The sequence below is a fragment of the Schizophyllum commune genome, assembly GCF_000143185.2.
Source record: "Schizophyllum commune H4-8 unplaced genomic scaffold SCHCOscaffold_8, whole genome shotgun sequence".
In the NCBI taxonomy this organism is placed as follows: domain Eukaryota; kingdom Fungi; phylum Basidiomycota; class Agaricomycetes; order Agaricales; family Schizophyllaceae; genus Schizophyllum; species Schizophyllum commune.
Window position 1 is genome coordinate 833,141 of NW_026089545.1, and position 15,549 is coordinate 848,689.

The window sequence follows — 15,549 nt, forward strand, 5'->3', positions numbered from 1 at the left end:
GCTTCCCTCTGCCTTCTTGTCGCTATCTGCGAAGATTCACCCTCTCGTCATGCAGAGCTCACATCGCAGCGCTGTGTCTAATGACCTATATTCTGAAGCCTTGATGCGAAGTTTCGGACCATATCTACCACCTTGGCTCCTCGCTGCTGCTCCCTTGGAATGGCACAGCAATATGACCCCTGCATCTCATGAAAAGGTTCTTTCTAGCAGCATACGTCCAGCTGGCTCTGGTACCCATCCTCAGGTAAGGGTATATGCGCTCTCACGTAGGATTGTTGATGACCAGATGGACAGATCCTGACAGATAGCTCAAACATACGCGACACTGATGTGGGCGTGCCTATCGACCTCCGCCGTGCGAGACTTCGAGCAGGAGAACTCGGCGCTGCGCGCACAACTTTCGGTGTTTGAGTGCGTACTTGATATCAGATACACTCTCTGTGTCTAACCAACTTTCCAGCGGCGCTTGTATGCGTCGACTTGACGCCTTGGAGTACGTTCCGAGTCCCCCTCGCGGAAGAGCGCTGACCTTCACCCTCAGAATGCATATGACGCACCTAATGAAGGCGCTCAAGAGTGCGACCGACCTGAAGAATATCCCTTCCAACGTTGACGAATCCGTGGCTACGGCAATGCTTGCTCTCAGCGCCATAGAAGTCCCTCCGCTAGTCCAACTCGAACGCGCCCAATGCCCTAAAACCACCTACTACGAGCAGAACGACTGGATCATTGCGAAGAAGGAGAAGCCCAAGCCCACGTCCACCGAACCTGCAAAGCGCGGCAAGGCCTATATCTCCCAGAACGTCAACGCCACGATGCTCTACGTCACCGACGAGGACGGCCGCCCCGTCGACGGCCAGCGGACGGTTGAGATACGCGAGACCTTCCGCGCTCTGCTCCGTCAACTCCACCTTCTCAAGCTGCTCACACCGAAGTGGGGGCAACTGCCCTTCGCCGCTCGCCAGTTCGTGTTCTATCATATGACGCAGATGTTCCGCGAGCTTGGTTGGTGCCGCGGCAATCGGAAGGTCGAGCAGATCGCGGCCGATAACTACTCGCGCTTCGCAAAGGACTTGCTTCGCGAGGTCGACGACGCGCAACATACTGCGACGAAGAAGGGCAAGGAGCGCCCGATACCCGCTGAACTGGACGACTGCGATATCGAAGAACTACCGCCGAGCAGCGACCCTCCCGACGATTGCGACTTCGCTCCCGAGGGAAACGACGATGCCGATGACCAGTCTGCGAATGCCTCTGCTATTGACGAACCGGAGAACAACATGGAAGACATGCTCGAGCTACCTGCGAAGCGCGGTGCGGTCGACGAAGCCAACGGTCAGCCGGACACGAAGCGGACGAAGACGAGCATCAAGCGCACAATTCTTTCTCGTGTATGCGCTACCTTTCGCATCGTGCGGTACCCTGACTGCAGTCGCAGCCGTCGCCGTCTGCTCACTCGATGTTCGACGGTACCGCTTCAGAGCGCAACCCTTCGAACGCGCACCCGCAAGCAACGCAAGACTTCCCTAGCTCGACGACTTCTGCTATGCCCACGCGCTCTGCTTCCAGACGAACACTAACGATTGCCAACACGATGCTCGATCTCCGCTTGACTTCGCCTAGCGCTACTTTCCCGACCACGCTTTCTGCTGCTGACCCTGGTACGAGTGCCGATCCGACGTCGCCTCTTGCCTCCGACTCAGGCTCTTCGCGATGTGCAACCACGCTCATTCGTTCGCGCTCTTCTTTCCATGCTTTGCCTCCCTCTGCTGCTCGTAAATCGGTTACTTTGGCGGCTCGCGATACTCGTACAAGCTCTTCTCGTACCCTCGCTCAAGACGATTCCGATTCCGGGGACGATAGCGACGTCTACGTGGTTCGATTGGGTACTCACGGAGTTGGATGGAGGTGAGGTTTACGCTACTCATGCAGTGCATCAGCTCACGCCCGTTAAGATCGATCGTTGGCCTCGACTTCATGAGGGATCACAGGAACGGTACTACCAGTCAGTTCAACGCATACATCGGGGCATTGACGAAGCGAGAGAAGGCGGTATGTGCTGCATACTACAACTGTTGCATGAACAGCTCGTTGACCTCGATTGCAGGAAGCGAAGAGGCGCGCAAGCGAGGCGGTACGAACTATGTTACAATTATATTTCTAGATACTCGGCGCTGACGACCTCCAGGATCTCGCTGAGATGAAGAAGCTGGTGAAGGTTCTGACGACGAAGCCGAAGAAGGTCAGGAGGGAGTCCGATTGCGCCTGACTTGGGCCGGAAGGGTAAATACTGTACTTCTACTAGTATCGATGGATCAGTACGAGATTGGACGCATGTGCATGGTCTGCATAAACGCCGCTGAACAGGCCATACTGCGCTGTGGTCGTGCCAAACAACGCAAAACAACCTGTCAACGCTATTCCGTGGTAATCGTCCTCAATCCGGTGGCAAGCACAGAAGTGATCGAGAAAGTGATCGGTGGTTGGAACTCTCAGGATATCCACGGAACTCCTGGGATTTGGGATCTGAAGAGTCCCGTGGCAATCCTGGGAGTTCCCCGCGCGCTGAACTCAGACGATCAGGCGGGATTTGCGGTTGAGGAAGTTCATCTTCGTGTGGATTGAGCCGTAGGGCGGGATAGGAAATTGCTCATCACTAGTCACGGTCAGCGGGACGACCAGAGGTCCCACCACAATTCCAGGTTACTCCCCCCTCCGATTCGGCTTAGACTTCAGTAGAATGGCCCTTGTACGAGTTCATACCGACAAGTAGTCGCCTGCCAATCGGATACTATGCGTTGCTGATGTATTCCGAGTTTATGTACGCATATCTGCCATGGCCTCATGTCTCCGCGTGTAATCCGCAACTGCAGACACGATTGCCTGTCGTGAGGATACGTGTACGATTACTAGGGTCCAAACAACAGTAGGGGCATGCATCGTGTTGTGTCGCTTGCGGCCCCGTGTCCTGCCAGCGCTCACGACCAAGCTATGTTGTCTCTTCACGTACGGTGGATTAGATGGTCTGTCAGTTGTCCCAGCAACCTCTGGCGCTTTCCACGGCTCGCCCACAGTGGCGCTAAGGTCCGGAGAACATGACGACAAGATGAAAGGGGTATGGCGGACCGGCTGTATCCGCACATTCGCCGAGTTGCCGCTGACCAAGCTGTAGGCGTGGGCGCATCGGGTTTTCGTCAATCTGTAAACTCCAGATCAGTCCCTTGACGGAGTCCTTCATCTCCCGGGACTTTCGACGGATCGCTCTCGCGCATCCGCTCTTCTCTAGACGACCAAAGACCTCAGCTTTCGCCTGCTGGCAGGTCAGTTTGACGACCGTCCAACTCGCGACTCGACCGACCGAAAACGACAAAAAGCGCCAAAAGCCAACGATTATTGATATCTTACATTCGTACGTCTCCCTTACGACCGCCACGTTCCCCCGCCGCTCACCGCGCGCACGCAGAATGAGCAAGTCGTCGACTGGAACCGCATCGCAGAATTCCAAGTTACCCGGAACTTCAGCCTGGTCAAAGGGTCCGCCGACCTCCAGCCAGTCCAGTCGTTCGCAATCCCCTGCCCCGTCCCAGTTCCAGCCTTCGCATTCGAGACGCGCAAGCGCCGCCCTCGGTCAAGGCGTACCCATCAAGGACGGTGTCAGCATTCCGAGGACGAATGTCGGAGCTGCAAAGCAGTGTACGTGACACATTTCCTGCCGTTTCTGGCGTCGCCGTCGAGCTCGCACCGAGCCGCCTCAAGGCCCGCCTCGGGTAGCTCAGGGCGGCGCAAGTCGGTTGAGCTCAGGATGTGCTCAAGCCGTTCCCCTGCGCGCGAGCTGCGCTGCCTCCCCACCGCACCTGCTCCGGTTGCGGTTTACGCAATCCCTGAGCAGTACGGTGAGGCGGACCAGGGAAGGGAAGCGGCTAGAGTCAACTTGAGCTCGCTTCGCTTGCCCTACTAGGGGCTTAAGCGCGAGGGCGCTTACGCCAGCTCGACTGGGCGGGAATACCTTCTGTCGTCAACGCTGTACTGACGTCTCCGCAGCTTCGTCCCCTGTGACCTTCGGCTCGATCGACGATGCTGCCGCATCGGCGCCCATCTCATCCTCCCCCGCCACGGCACCAACGTCCGCCGTCAAGGACGTCAAAACGTTCGGCAGCGTCGACGCCATGCCGAGCACTGGAGCACCTCGGCCGGGGCACGTAAACGGCAAGGCCTCGATATCCCAAAAGCCCGCCGCCGCGTCCACATCCTCCAGCACCTCCACGCCGCCTCCCAGTGAACACCCTAAGCCGAAAATCGATGTCAAGGCTTTCTTCAGATCCGGCGGTGGCGGCGCTCCATCAGCGTCTCCCGCGGCGTCTCCAGCAGTCCGACCCACCACCCTCCCCCAATCGCAATCATCGCAGCCTCAATCCTCACAACCCTCGCAGCCGCAATTCCCGACCTTCGTCCCGTCGTCCGCGTCATCACGAGGCGCTGCCCCTCGTTCACCTGGTTTCCGCGGCTCTCACCTTAATGGCAACGGATCTCGGCCGCCTGCCGGTGGTCAACCTCCGCCCGCTGGTCAACCGCAGATGAACCCGATGGCAAGCCCTCGGATGCCGCCTGCTCAGTCATTGCCTGGCGGTCCCGCGCCCGGAATGCAACCTGGTATGCAACCTGGTATGCCGCCTGCTCCTATGCAGGGCTGGTTCTATGTGAGTTGCTTCCGCAATGCAGTCGTTGTGCTCAGCTGATGTCATTGATTATCATAGCCTCCTCCTTACGGTGGTTATGTGGACCCTAATTGGGCCGCGGCTTACGGCCAGTGGTATATGCCGCAACAAGGACCCCCACCTATGTCTCCTCAACAACATCCTGCGCAACCTCCCCCGATGCCCATGTCCCCTCGAAACGCCCCGCCGCCATTACAAGGTGGCCCCGGCACTCCAGCCCCTGTACATGCTTCGCCCGTTCCTCACCCGCCTCCTTCCCACGCCCCTTCGAACAGCATCAATGGTGTCGCGTCACCGCCGGGGACGCCTGCCAGCGCAACCGTTCCCGTGCCCGGCGGACGTCTCAACCAGAGCGCGGCACCGTTTACTCCCTCGTCGTCTGCTCGCAAGATCACCCTTCGTGCGCCGGACGGTAGCGAGATTAAGTTTGACAAATTCAAGCAGAACGGACAACAGCCCGCTGCCTCTCCTGCGACGCCGACGGTGACGAGCCCGCGCAAGCCGGTCAAGATCGAGAAACCGACGGAGGCGCACGAGAAGCGGATAGCCGCCGAGAAGGCCGAGGCCGAGGCTAAGGCCAAGAAGGAGCGCGAGCAGAAGGAGAAGGAAGAGAAGGAGCGCAAGGAGAAGGAGGAGAAGGAGCGTAAGGCAAAGGAGGAGGCCGAGCGCAAGAAGGCTGAAGAGGAGAAGGCACGCAAGGAGGAGGAAGAGAAGGCGCGCAAGGAGGCCGAGGAGAAGGCGAAGCGCGCAGAGGAGGAGCGTGTCAAGGAGGAGGAGCGCAAGAAGGCCGAGGAGGCGGAGAAGCTGAAGCAGGAGGAGGAACGCAAGAAGGAGGAAGAGGAGCGTAAGAAGACCGAGGAGGCCGCTAAGCCGACGGAGGCGAAGGAAGAGGTCGAGGAGGGAGAGATCAAGGAACCCACCTCCGACGCTCAGCCTGCAGCGGACGAGAAGGTCAAGTTCCCTTCCGCTGGCCCCGATCCTCAGCGCAAGCGCCCCGGTCCTCTCAACCTCAAGATTGCCCAGTCTACTCCCATTGATGCCCCTCTTCCGTCCGCTCTCGCTACGGCTCGCGCTATCGACGACATCGGCTCCGTGCACTACCCTGAGGGCATCAAGAGCCCGTTGGTCGAGTTGAACACGCACGCCAAGGATGGCAAGTTCAGGTTCGTATTCGCCGTTTATGTGTCATCGCTAGTCTCTAATGGTGGCATACAGATATGACCGTGACTTCCTGCTGCAGTTCATGGAAGTGTGCAAGGAGAAGCCTGATAGGATGCCTCCTCTCGACGCCATCGGTCTTGAGCCCATGGGTCCCGCCGACTTCGCCATGAGCCGTGGTGGTTCGCACCGCAAGCCTTCCAATGCGCAGGCGCCGTCGCGAACGTCGTCGATGAACTTCGGTGGTCCTGGCGGCGCATTCGGCGGCAAGCCCGGAGGCAGCGCCTTCGGCGGCATGGGCAACTTCCAGACCCCGACCTCTAAGCTGACGAGCCAGGAGCGCTTCGAGCGGGCCAACGCTGGTGGATCCCCAACGATGGGCTTCTCACGCCCGAGCGCCCTATCGCGGACGTCCAGCCAGGGTGGCCCCGGCTCTACCGACAACAAGCGTACTCGCAGTCAGCGCGGCAACAAGCGCGGCGATCGCCAGGAGGGCAGCAAGTTCAACGGCCCGCCTCAGGGTCACGGTTCAGGCTTCGGCCAGAACGCGCAGAACGCTCTCAACCTCGAGCCCGTCGCCCCTCTCACTCGCTCCGAGAACAGGTGGACACCTGGTGCTCTTGCGAAGGGCGCCGAGCCGGACTCCCCCGAGGTTGTCGACCGCAAAGTCAAGGGTTTGCTCAACAAGCTCACGATGGAGAAGTTCGACTCCCTGTCCGACCAGATCATCGCCTGGGCGAACAAGTCGGAGAAGGAGAAGGACGGTCGCACTCTTATCCAGGTCATTCGTCTCGTCTTCGAGAAGGCGACCGACGAGGCTGCGTGGTCCGAAATGTACGCGCGTCTGTGCCGGAAGATGATGGAGCAGATCAGCCCGAAGGTGCAGGACGACGGCATCCGCAATGCGGAGGGCAAGCCCATCACTGGTGGCCAGCTGTTCCGCAAGTACTTGCTCAACCGCTGTCAAGAGGACTTCGAGCGCGGTTGGGTGAACAAGGAGGCTACGGCTGCCGCCGCCGCGACCAAGGCCGTCGAGGACGAGGCTGTCAAGTCCGCTAACGAGAAGAAGGAGGGCGGCGACAACGAGCCTGACCTCTACTCCGACGAGTACTACGCTGCGCAGAAGGCGAAGCGTCAAGGTCTCGGTCTCATTCGCTTCATCGGCGAGCTGTTCAAGCTGCAGATGTTGACGGAGCGCATTATGCACCAGTGCGTGCAGAAGCTGCTCGGCAACGTCGACAACCCTGAGGAGGAGGAGATTGAGAGCTTGTGCAAGCTGCTCACCACCGTTGGCGAGCTCCTCGATACCCCGCGTGCTCACGCCCACATGGACGTGTACTTCGCGCGCATGAAGGAGTTGACGAAGAAGCCGACCGTGAGCTCGCGTATGCAGTTCATGCTGCAGGTATGTTACTCTGCGCTCGGTCTTTGTGAGGCATATGCTTACATCGGCTTTAGGATCTTATTGAGCTTCGCGCAAGGAATTGGCGTGCGCGTACACAGGCCGCCGGGCCGACTACCATTGCACAGATTCATGAGATTGTGAGCTTTCGGTACGATAGCGCTGTATTTCACACTAACAGCTTTCCAGGCTGCAAAGGAGAAGGCCGCCCAGGAGAAGGATGCAATGCACCGCCAGTCCACCATGTCTCGCGGTGGGTCAAGGCGCGGTGGTGACCGGAGGGATTCAGAGCACGTCGGCCCTGACGGCTGGACAGTCGCCGGATCCTCCGCCCCGCGCCCGCCCGCCAAGGCCGGTGACCTGTCCAAGTTCGGCAACATCAGCAAGGCGACACCCATGACCTTCGGGCCTGGTAGCGTCTTCGCGGGCAAGAACGCCAACAAGCGCGACTCGATTTCTCGCCAGGCATCGACATCCAACATGTTCCACGCGTTGCAGAGCGAGGGTGCTGAGCCCGTCACTGCACCGAAGTCCAGCCGCCCGCCGAGTCGGAAGCCTAGCGTCGACCTATCCGCTGCTGCTGGCGGCGAGGCCTTGCCGCAGCGCAGGAAGCTTGTCCTCCAACCGCGCACCAAGCCCTTGGAGGAGAACAAGCCTGACGCCAGTGAGTCTGAGGACGAAGGTTCCACTGCGGCTGCCGCCGCGCCTTCGGACATGTCGGAAGATGCGGCCAAGAAGAAGGTCGAGGAGGATGTCAAGGAGTTCTTCGCCATCCGGAATATGGAGGAGGCCGAGAACTACTTCACGACGCTGCCTGCGAACCACCATCACCTGCTGATTGACAAGTTGGTGACGCAAGCCATGGATCGCAAGGAGGCGGACGTCAAGCTCGTTGGCGACCTCTTCACGCATGCGCTCGGCAAGAAGCTCGTGTCGACGGAGGCCCTCGAGGAAGGCATCGCGCCCACGATGGAGTTCATCGAGGACATTGCCATCGACGTGCCGAAGGCCTGGGACTTCATGGCCACCTTGGTGAAGGCAGCGTGCTTCGACGAGGAAACACGGACGCGGCTGGCGAACAAGTCGTCGAACGCGGATAAGATGCTCTCCTTGCTATCATAGGTTGTCGTTAGGCGGACCGTCTCTGCTCTCTGTCTGTTATATCATAGACCGCATGTACTACAGCATACCGTATCATTCCGCACGCTGCATTGACTGCATCACCTAGTTGTCTCTACCGGCTTTCGTTCGTTTGTTTCCTCCCTTTACTACTGGCGCGCGTCTTACTGTTCTTATGTGTTTATATGATTATGGCACCTTCCTCCTCACCACCTCACCCTCTTGTGTACACTCGTGTCCCCCACCGTTGCGCATCTTGTCCATTCATCTCTCCATACACTCATCCCGCTTTTCTCCTTCACCTGTTCATATTGCGTCCCGCGCTGTACACTGTAGCACTTGCCTATATCATTATAGCAGCATGCTGAGATCCACGATGGTGTGAAGGCTTGTAAGGGCTTGAGGAGTTGCAGCGCGTCCACTGTGATGTTCCGAACCCTTGAACATAAAGCAAGAAAGCGATAACTACAGACGATCGAATGAGGGAACTTCCGATATCCAGACATGAACATGATAGGTCGTGAGGTATGCGATAAGATATGAGAACGGCTATGGGTACGAGCTTCATTGACTTTCGCGTCGCTCCATCTCGAAAGCCTTTTGCTTTGCCCGGTAGTCTAAGTCTTCGACACTGATGGAGGTCAGCAAGGACGCAGTGCATAGAAGGCAGAAGACACGTACTTCCTTACACCCAAGCAATAACATGAGCGGGCAGAAAGCAAGACGACCGCCGCCCATGTCAATACTATGGACACAAGCACCATCCAGACCGCGCTTCCATAGTATGCCGCCGCGTTGACTTCCGTAAGGTCGTCAAGCTGGAACTTGACGTTCGCCGCGATGGCAACGTCGAACGCGAACGACGTCGTACCCACGAGAGCGCCGACCACGGAGAGAACGAGTGCGACGACGGAAAGGGCGTGGGAGGCGAGGAAGAGGGCGGGTATAAGGGCAAGTAATGTGAACGCGCAGGTGATGGGGTGCAGGACCAGCACGACGAGGAGGCCTTGAAGGACGATCTCCGTGAGCGAGGCGGAGATGCCAAGGGCGTCCGACAGCGGCGTGGGCACCTCGTAGCCGAGGGTGGGCCCGAAGCATTTGCCGTAGCCCGTGTTCGTGTACCATTGTTCCTCATCGAGCTCGCTTGGAGGGGAAGTCAGCGCCTACACTATATTTGGTGTCCGCAAACGCACCTATTCGCGCAGACTCCCCAGACGCCAAAGCGCAGCCCTGTCGCGATGCTCGTGACGACTTCCTGTTCCTGCGTGCTCTCGACGCGGACGAGGTAGACGGACTTGATGATGGGGGTCGAGAGGGAGACGAGGAGCTGGAGGATGAAGGCGACGAGCAGGCAGAGGAAGGCGGCCAGGGAGATGGCGCGGTACGCGCGCAGCGGCTTGTGGTGCTCCTGCATGCCTGCTGGGTTTCCCGCGCGCACTGGGAGCAGCGGCTCTTGCGACGATCGATGCGGTCGGTGCCAAGGGCCACGTTTGGCTGCTCCCGCGTGATTCGAAGCGCGCCTCGTCTCCCCACGGCTTCGGAATCGTACGAGGGCCAGTACCGGCTGCGCATGCGAGGCCACACGATTGAATAGTAGAGCGCACCCTCGAGTAAGGCGTCGGAGAGGTCCCATGGGACATCAGGCGACTTGGTGGTGGGGCTTCACACACGCGAGCTGATAGTTATTACACCGCAAGCGCGCTTCGGTGTCGAGGAAAGCCTGGGATGGGGGCTATGCACATCGTGCGGCCGTTCTTCCGATAGACCAGAGTGCATATTGAGGCAGTGAGGGAGACACGAAAGCGGTGAAAGACAAGGTACGCCGGTATGGCGGGCCCGCCCGTGAATGAGGGCGATCTGTATCAGGGAGGGCTACCATAGGCAGGAAGTGCATAAATATTGAGACCCGTAGGTCTACCACTCCGGAAAAGCGTGTCATCCTTGTGCAGGGGCCATGCTAATCTTCTCTGTATCGTTCCAAATTTTTCGTATGTCACCCCGAAGGGGACGAGAGGCGTACCGCCCTGCACGAGGTCATTGACAGAATTTTGGAATTAAATTCTGGACGGAGGGCGAGCATTTGAATGAGCAATTACCCGCCTCTGATGCATCGCAGTTGAGCGGAAAGGGCCTCTCAACAGACGGGAGAGCATGCCCGTCTAAAGACGGGGCCCTTGCCCGCGAACAGGAGAAAGGCAGAAAAAGCAAAGTCCATAAAGTCTCGTGACCGGAAAGTCAAACTCACGTGCGCGCGTTATGACGAAGTTCAACTTCATATTCAACCGCGATTGCACGGTGGGGCTCGCTCGCTGCTTGCTCGCCACCGATAGCCACTCGCATGTTACAGCAGGCGAAAGATCGATAGAGACAACCGCGCTGGTGGAGCGCGCGAGATTCGAGCTTTGGTGGAGCCGCACGTGGCGCTGCCTCCCAGCACATCTGAAGGTTCTGACCACTCTCCGGCAGCTAGAAAAGCTCGGGATTGCCTCCAAATGGTCCGTTGAACATATGCCGACAGGTAGGTGTCCAATTCTTCAGGAGGCCGGCCACAAGCCTATCCCTGGACTTTGTCAGCGCGGTGCTCCACAGGCACTCAGATCACGCGTGCTCCACCGTCCACTTTGTCTCTAACGATCTTTCGCTTGCTGTATCTCTCGGCGCTATATGCAAGCGTTGACGCAATGCCATGATGACGATGAACTGAGGGGCTTTCGCTCATCGACCGTGTCATATTGTGGAACATAGGGTATTTCCTCAGGTATATATAAGGGTCACCAGCGGATACTTTTCCCAGCAGAAACACCCACCACACGAGCGCACTTTACACCCACTCAACCAATCATCGTATCTATCAACATGTCTCCCTCTAAGACTTCCGGCCAGTACCACGAGAAGAAGGGCGGCATCAAGGAGACAGTGTGTCCATTCCATCTTCCGTCTTTGGCCAACGTCTTTGACCTCTTCTCCAGATCGGCAACACCCTTGGTCTCGGTGGTACTGCCAGCGCTGGCCAGACCGAGCGCCACCAGGGCCGCGGCGAGTACGACGCCTCGCGCGCTGAGGGCTGGACGGAGGGCACCGGCGACCGCGTCACCGGCAAGAAGGATTCTGTAGTCGGCTCTGTAACCGGCGACCGCAGTCAGCAGCATGCTGGTCAGTAGAAATCTGAATGAGCGGGTGGGACGGTGCGCTAATGGACCTTTACAGGCGAGGCTCGCGAGAACAAGGGCGACTGGAAGCAGACCATCAACCGCCATCTGTAGGTTGCCAATGCTTTGCTGGAGACAAGGAATAAAGAAGTCACTGTGTACCATATTGTTGTAATATAATAATGCGTCCGCGGAGGACGTACGGCTGATGCATCGAATGTGTCAAAGCTACGAGAAGGTCAACGGTAGACTCAGGAAAATAGGCAAAGCATGAGCAATTTGCATACGTACGTGATGTCTCTTTCTCAAAGCACGTAACATCTAGAGCCCATGCGAGGGACACCGCAATTCAACGCCTTCGCGCTCCTGCACGCTCGGCCTGATGCTGTTCGTGAGGTCTGGTGTTGGCGAATGCGCTTCTCCATGGACCTCGCTGCCTGTGTCCTTCGAAGAAGCACCGGTACCGACGGGGCCTGCTAATCGCATTGCGCGCGATATCTGCGCGCTGCTGATCAAGCTCTGCTGCTCTTTCGTGGTCATGACGACGATGACAACCAACGTGAGATATATCCCCTGCGTGAGTACGGATAAGTCCAGCTTCGAAGCCACTGACAACATGACGTACGGCGACGCTGGGCATGGCGGAGCCGATAAAGTTTATGACCGTAAAGCCAACGTTTCCAAGGATGGCGTCAAGGACAATGTAAGCCGTCTGGTTACAGGTGAGATGCAGACGGATGCACGTCGAGGTAGCTTACCCATATGAGGATGTACAGACACCCTGACTCGAGGAACGTTAAGAGGACTTTCTCCGAGAGAGACATCCGCGTGAACAGCCCTAGACAGGCTTTGATCTCGCGACGGTAGTACCTAAGTGCACTCGTTAGCGTTCGTCCTCTTGGAGACCTTATCATGCTCGCCATATCTTCAGTCCGACTAGGACTGTGGTCACCACATTGGTGAACATGATGGTGATCAAGAGTGTCATAGATTGAAGCGTTGTCACGAACTTGTCGGCTTTGTCGCTCTGTACCGTCCATACACACGCGACGATGGCACCAGCTAACAACAATCCAACTCAGATTCGAAATTTCAATTGCAGAATAGCACGTACCCAGACTCCCGCACATGCATAGGAAAAGGATGGCCTTCACGAGGCGGCTATCACGCCAGATAATCCAGACGCGCCAAGCAACAATCGCATCGCTTGCGACGTACTATGAGAAGAGTCAGAAAATATCATAGGGTCGCCACTGTACGCACGTTGAATCGCTTGACAACGGCAGTCGCAATATCCCAATTCGCGCTGATTTCCCAAACGTCCCGGGTCGAGGTTCCGAATCCCGGCGGGAATTGAATGAGGTAGTATATTGTGTTGCCAATGACCGCAATGAAGGAGAAGATCAAGAGAATATTGACGACCGCGAGCATGAAGCCCGGTCGTCGGCCGCGGTGGCGTCTAGCAGACAAACATGAAGTCATGGGCCAGCGTCAAAGAATAAGCCGATTCGACGTACACAAGGATAGCAATGGCCACCAAGGACAGAGCCGCGTGTATGCCTACAGGAAATCGGTCAGTGGTGGCCATGAAACACATCCTGATAAAACACACACCGTAGCACCCGTATTCAACTGCTGTCTCTATGATCACGTATCGCATTGCGCGCACGTCGTCCGCATTCAGCGGTCTGTATGTCACTGTCATCGCCATCTGGGAGCCAATTGTGCTAGCACGCGTCGGAGTGTGGGGGTGGGCGTCCAGATGTTGCTTAAGTAGTGTTCTGCTATCTGAAGAGACCGCAGAGTTCTAATTTGTCCAGCGTCTCTCTGAGACTATCAGCGATAGCTGACCGGGATACAGAAGGAGTAGAGGTTCGCAATTGTGCGCGGCCCGGTATCATGACCATGTTCGAGCGCTCGTTCTCCCTCCGGGGTAGCCATTCACTTCGTCCTCGACAGGACCCCAGGTTCCTAGAGGCTATGCAGGGGCGTGATACAGACGGAGATCGCGTTGTTGTTCTCGATACAGCCTTGATATGGACTTGCGATGTCGGCCCCACACTAAAACTCGATGAGCCGCATGGAAGCAGTAAGCGCTCAGGCGCCTATCGTGCTGCAATGTTGCAGCAGTCGCAGAGAGCGCTTGCCGTGCAGCGCCCAATCAGGGCGTCAGGCTGATAAAACAGAAGACAGCGGTGTCCGGTCATTGTGCCATGGTGGTTGAGTACAACCCGCATTCGGCCTTTGCCGCCAGCACATGCGGTCACATGATGCAATTTGCCCCGGACCCGACCCTCACGTGATTGGTAAGTTCGAAGATCAACTTGAACTTCGCTGACAGGCTACGAAGGTTTGTAAGCTATAAAGTATCACAATCCACGAGGAGGATGGATTATAGGCATAGCATCTACAGAGCCTTGTATCACCGACGTCTCGTCACCTCGACGACATCACCACTCGTCTCTGGTCCATGAAGTTCAGTGGACGATCTCGGTATGAAGTTGTTGACCGTGTGCCCCGAAGTGGAGTCCTTTCGTACACCTGCAAGACCAGCCATGCTGTCCTCTATCTGCATGTCGGGTAGGTCTGCGAAGCGCATGACGTGCGATATCTGCGCGCTTTGCAGGAGCGATTGAGCTGAACTCTTCCGCAGCGTAATCATTACGATGACCGGAGGGTACAGTCCCTTGTGAGAATTTAGACAGACGGCAGAGAGATGACAGATGGTAAAGACCCACTGTGATGAACGGGATCACATTACCCAGAATCTGCATGGGTGTGAACCCTGCACCCGGATCGTCGCTCTGAAAGGCAATGTAGAGAGCCTATAACTGCAGTTAGACAGCATCCAGTGAGCGTGCAAACGTATAAAAGCGCCCACCCAGACAACGCAGTAGACGAAGCCTGTTTCCAACAGCAACATCAACACGCTCTCGACCTGCGACTTTTTGGCAAACAAGCCGAGGGAACCCTTGATCTCGCGGCGGTACCACCTGTATACGTCGTAAGATGAATGTTCTACATCGAGGGTAGGATGCACGTACCAGACTTTCACCCCGATCAAAGTCGTCGCGACGATATTGGTGAAAAGGAGCGGGACGGTCATTACAAGGGTGCGTGTCATGGGTATGCGTTCATAGGTAGTGATGGACTTGATGTTCCAGTAGGAGTTGACAATTGCGCCCACTAGAGGTCTGCGGTGAGAATGGACGACGACGATTATGATATATCAGCCACGCACCGGCACTTCCGCATATGCACACCAGCAATGTCCATCGTACAGGGCGGCTATCCGGCCATATTATCCATCCACGCCAGACGACGATGGCGTCGCTGACGACGTACTTTGATATTGTGCTACGATGAGCATCTTAGCAAAGTGATATCGGTAGAGGTTACGCACACTCAAGCGGACGGTGACGACGCCGACGATATCCAGCCCGTTCATCAGTGCCTGCACGTCCTCCGATGCCGTGCCCAGCGCAGATGGGAATTGGACCAGGTAGTACTCGATATCGGTCACGACAGCCAACGTCGAGACTACGAAGAGGCCAACAATGGCCGCGAGCATGAAGCGGGCGCGCGCCTCGCGCCGTCTGGTGATGAGTCGGTCAGTACGGTCATGATCAGTTGTCAACCTCGACGTCGTCGCTCACAGCAGGATGCGCACGGCGGCGAGAGTGAGCGCTGCTTGCATGCCTTTCCCATCGCATGAGACTCATTGAGGACGAGGGAGCACAGCCGTATACGCACCGTAGGCGATATACGCCAGTCCCGCCTCGATGATGACATTCTTCAGGGTATCCACAACGTCTGGAGTAAGGTGGTAATATGACAGTTCAGGCGTGTAGCTCGACATCCTGGGAAGACGCGGTAAAACGAATAAAGAAGTAACCGCGGTGATGGGCTTACAGTGAAGGAGAGCAAGCTCAAGTTCTACCACTTTGTCCGCACCGTATATATGTCGACCTTCATGATACATCAGAACAGGTTTGGTGGGTCGGAG

General features: G+C 57.2%; 7 protein-coding genes across 7 annotated transcripts; 4 read left to right on the top strand and 3 right to left on the bottom strand.

Annotated features, from left to right (window-relative positions):
• Positions 1–49: 49 nt before the first annotated feature.
• Positions 50–2,269, top strand: SCHCODRAFT_01190859 (uncharacterized protein; the record flags this gene model as incomplete). Its single annotated transcript, XM_003030600.2, has 8 exons — positions 50–244; positions 305–411; positions 461–493; positions 542–1,391; positions 1,439–1,908; positions 1,956–2,052; positions 2,108–2,134; positions 2,189–2,269. The coding sequence occupies 8 exons, from the start codon at positions 50–52 to the stop codon at positions 2,267–2,269; spliced, it is 1,860 nt and encodes a 619-aa protein (XP_003030646.1).
• Positions 2,270–3,211: 942 nt separating this feature from the next.
• On the top strand, positions 3,212–8,768 carry SCHCODRAFT_02631177 (uncharacterized protein). Its single transcript, XM_003030599.2, has 7 exons — positions 3,212–3,409; positions 3,464–3,693; positions 4,042–4,697; positions 4,755–5,878; positions 5,931–7,278; positions 7,332–7,415; positions 7,465–8,768. The coding sequence occupies exons 2-7, from the start codon at positions 3,465–3,467 to the stop codon at positions 8,395–8,397; spliced, it is 4,374 nt and encodes a 1,457-aa protein (XP_003030645.2). The 5' UTR covers positions 3,212–3,409; position 3,464; the 3' UTR covers positions 8,398–8,768.
• Positions 8,489–8,798, top strand: SCHCODRAFT_01316357 (uncharacterized protein). The gene has a single exon (XM_050341437.1). It carries the CDS (start codon positions 8,580–8,582, stop codon positions 8,760–8,762), a length of 183 nt encoding a protein of 60 aa, XP_050199169.1. The 5' UTR covers positions 8,489–8,579; the 3' UTR covers positions 8,763–8,798.
• Positions 8,799–8,818: 20 nt separating this feature from the next.
• On the bottom strand, positions 8,819–9,898 carry SCHCODRAFT_02631182 (uncharacterized protein). The gene is made up of 3 exons (XM_003030169.3): positions 9,588–9,898; positions 9,076–9,537; positions 8,819–9,025 (listed from the first exon to the last, which is right to left on the bottom strand). Exons 1-3 carry the CDS (start codon positions 9,806–9,808, stop codon positions 8,959–8,961), a joined length of 750 nt encoding a protein of 249 aa, XP_003030215.2. The 5' UTR covers positions 9,809–9,898; the 3' UTR covers positions 8,819–8,958.
• Positions 9,899–10,256: 358 nt separating this feature from the next.
• On the bottom strand, positions 10,257–10,406 carry SCHCODRAFT_02507669 (uncharacterized protein; the record flags this gene model as incomplete). The annotated part of the gene is made up of 1 exon (XM_003030168.1): positions 10,257–10,406. A coding segment is annotated over one exon (150 nt), but the record flags the coding sequence as incomplete, so codon positions are not given.
• Positions 10,407–11,250: 844 nt separating this feature from the next.
• Positions 11,251–11,657, top strand: SCHCODRAFT_02507548 (uncharacterized protein; the record flags this gene model as incomplete). The annotated part of the gene is made up of 3 exons (XM_003030598.1): positions 11,251–11,310; positions 11,364–11,547; positions 11,602–11,657. The coding sequence occupies 3 exons, from the start codon at positions 11,251–11,253 to the stop codon at positions 11,655–11,657; spliced, it is 300 nt and encodes a 99-aa protein (XP_003030644.1).
• Positions 11,658–11,864: 207 nt separating this feature from the next.
• SCHCODRAFT_01155628 (uncharacterized protein) lies at positions 11,865–15,402 on the bottom strand (the record flags this gene model as incomplete). Its single annotated transcript, XM_003030167.1, has 18 exons — positions 11,865–12,116; positions 12,169–12,255; positions 12,302–12,413; positions 12,554–12,605; positions 12,658–12,760; positions 12,807–13,002; positions 13,061–13,103; positions 13,158–13,254; positions 13,843–13,885; positions 13,970–14,229; positions 14,282–14,347; positions 14,425–14,536; positions 14,588–14,737; positions 14,785–14,831; positions 14,889–14,900; positions 14,947–15,139; positions 15,200–15,242; positions 15,297–15,402. 18 exons carry the CDS (start codon positions 15,400–15,402, stop codon positions 11,865–11,867), a joined length of 1,974 nt encoding a protein of 657 aa, XP_003030213.1.
• Positions 15,403–15,549: the final 147 nt, after the last annotated feature.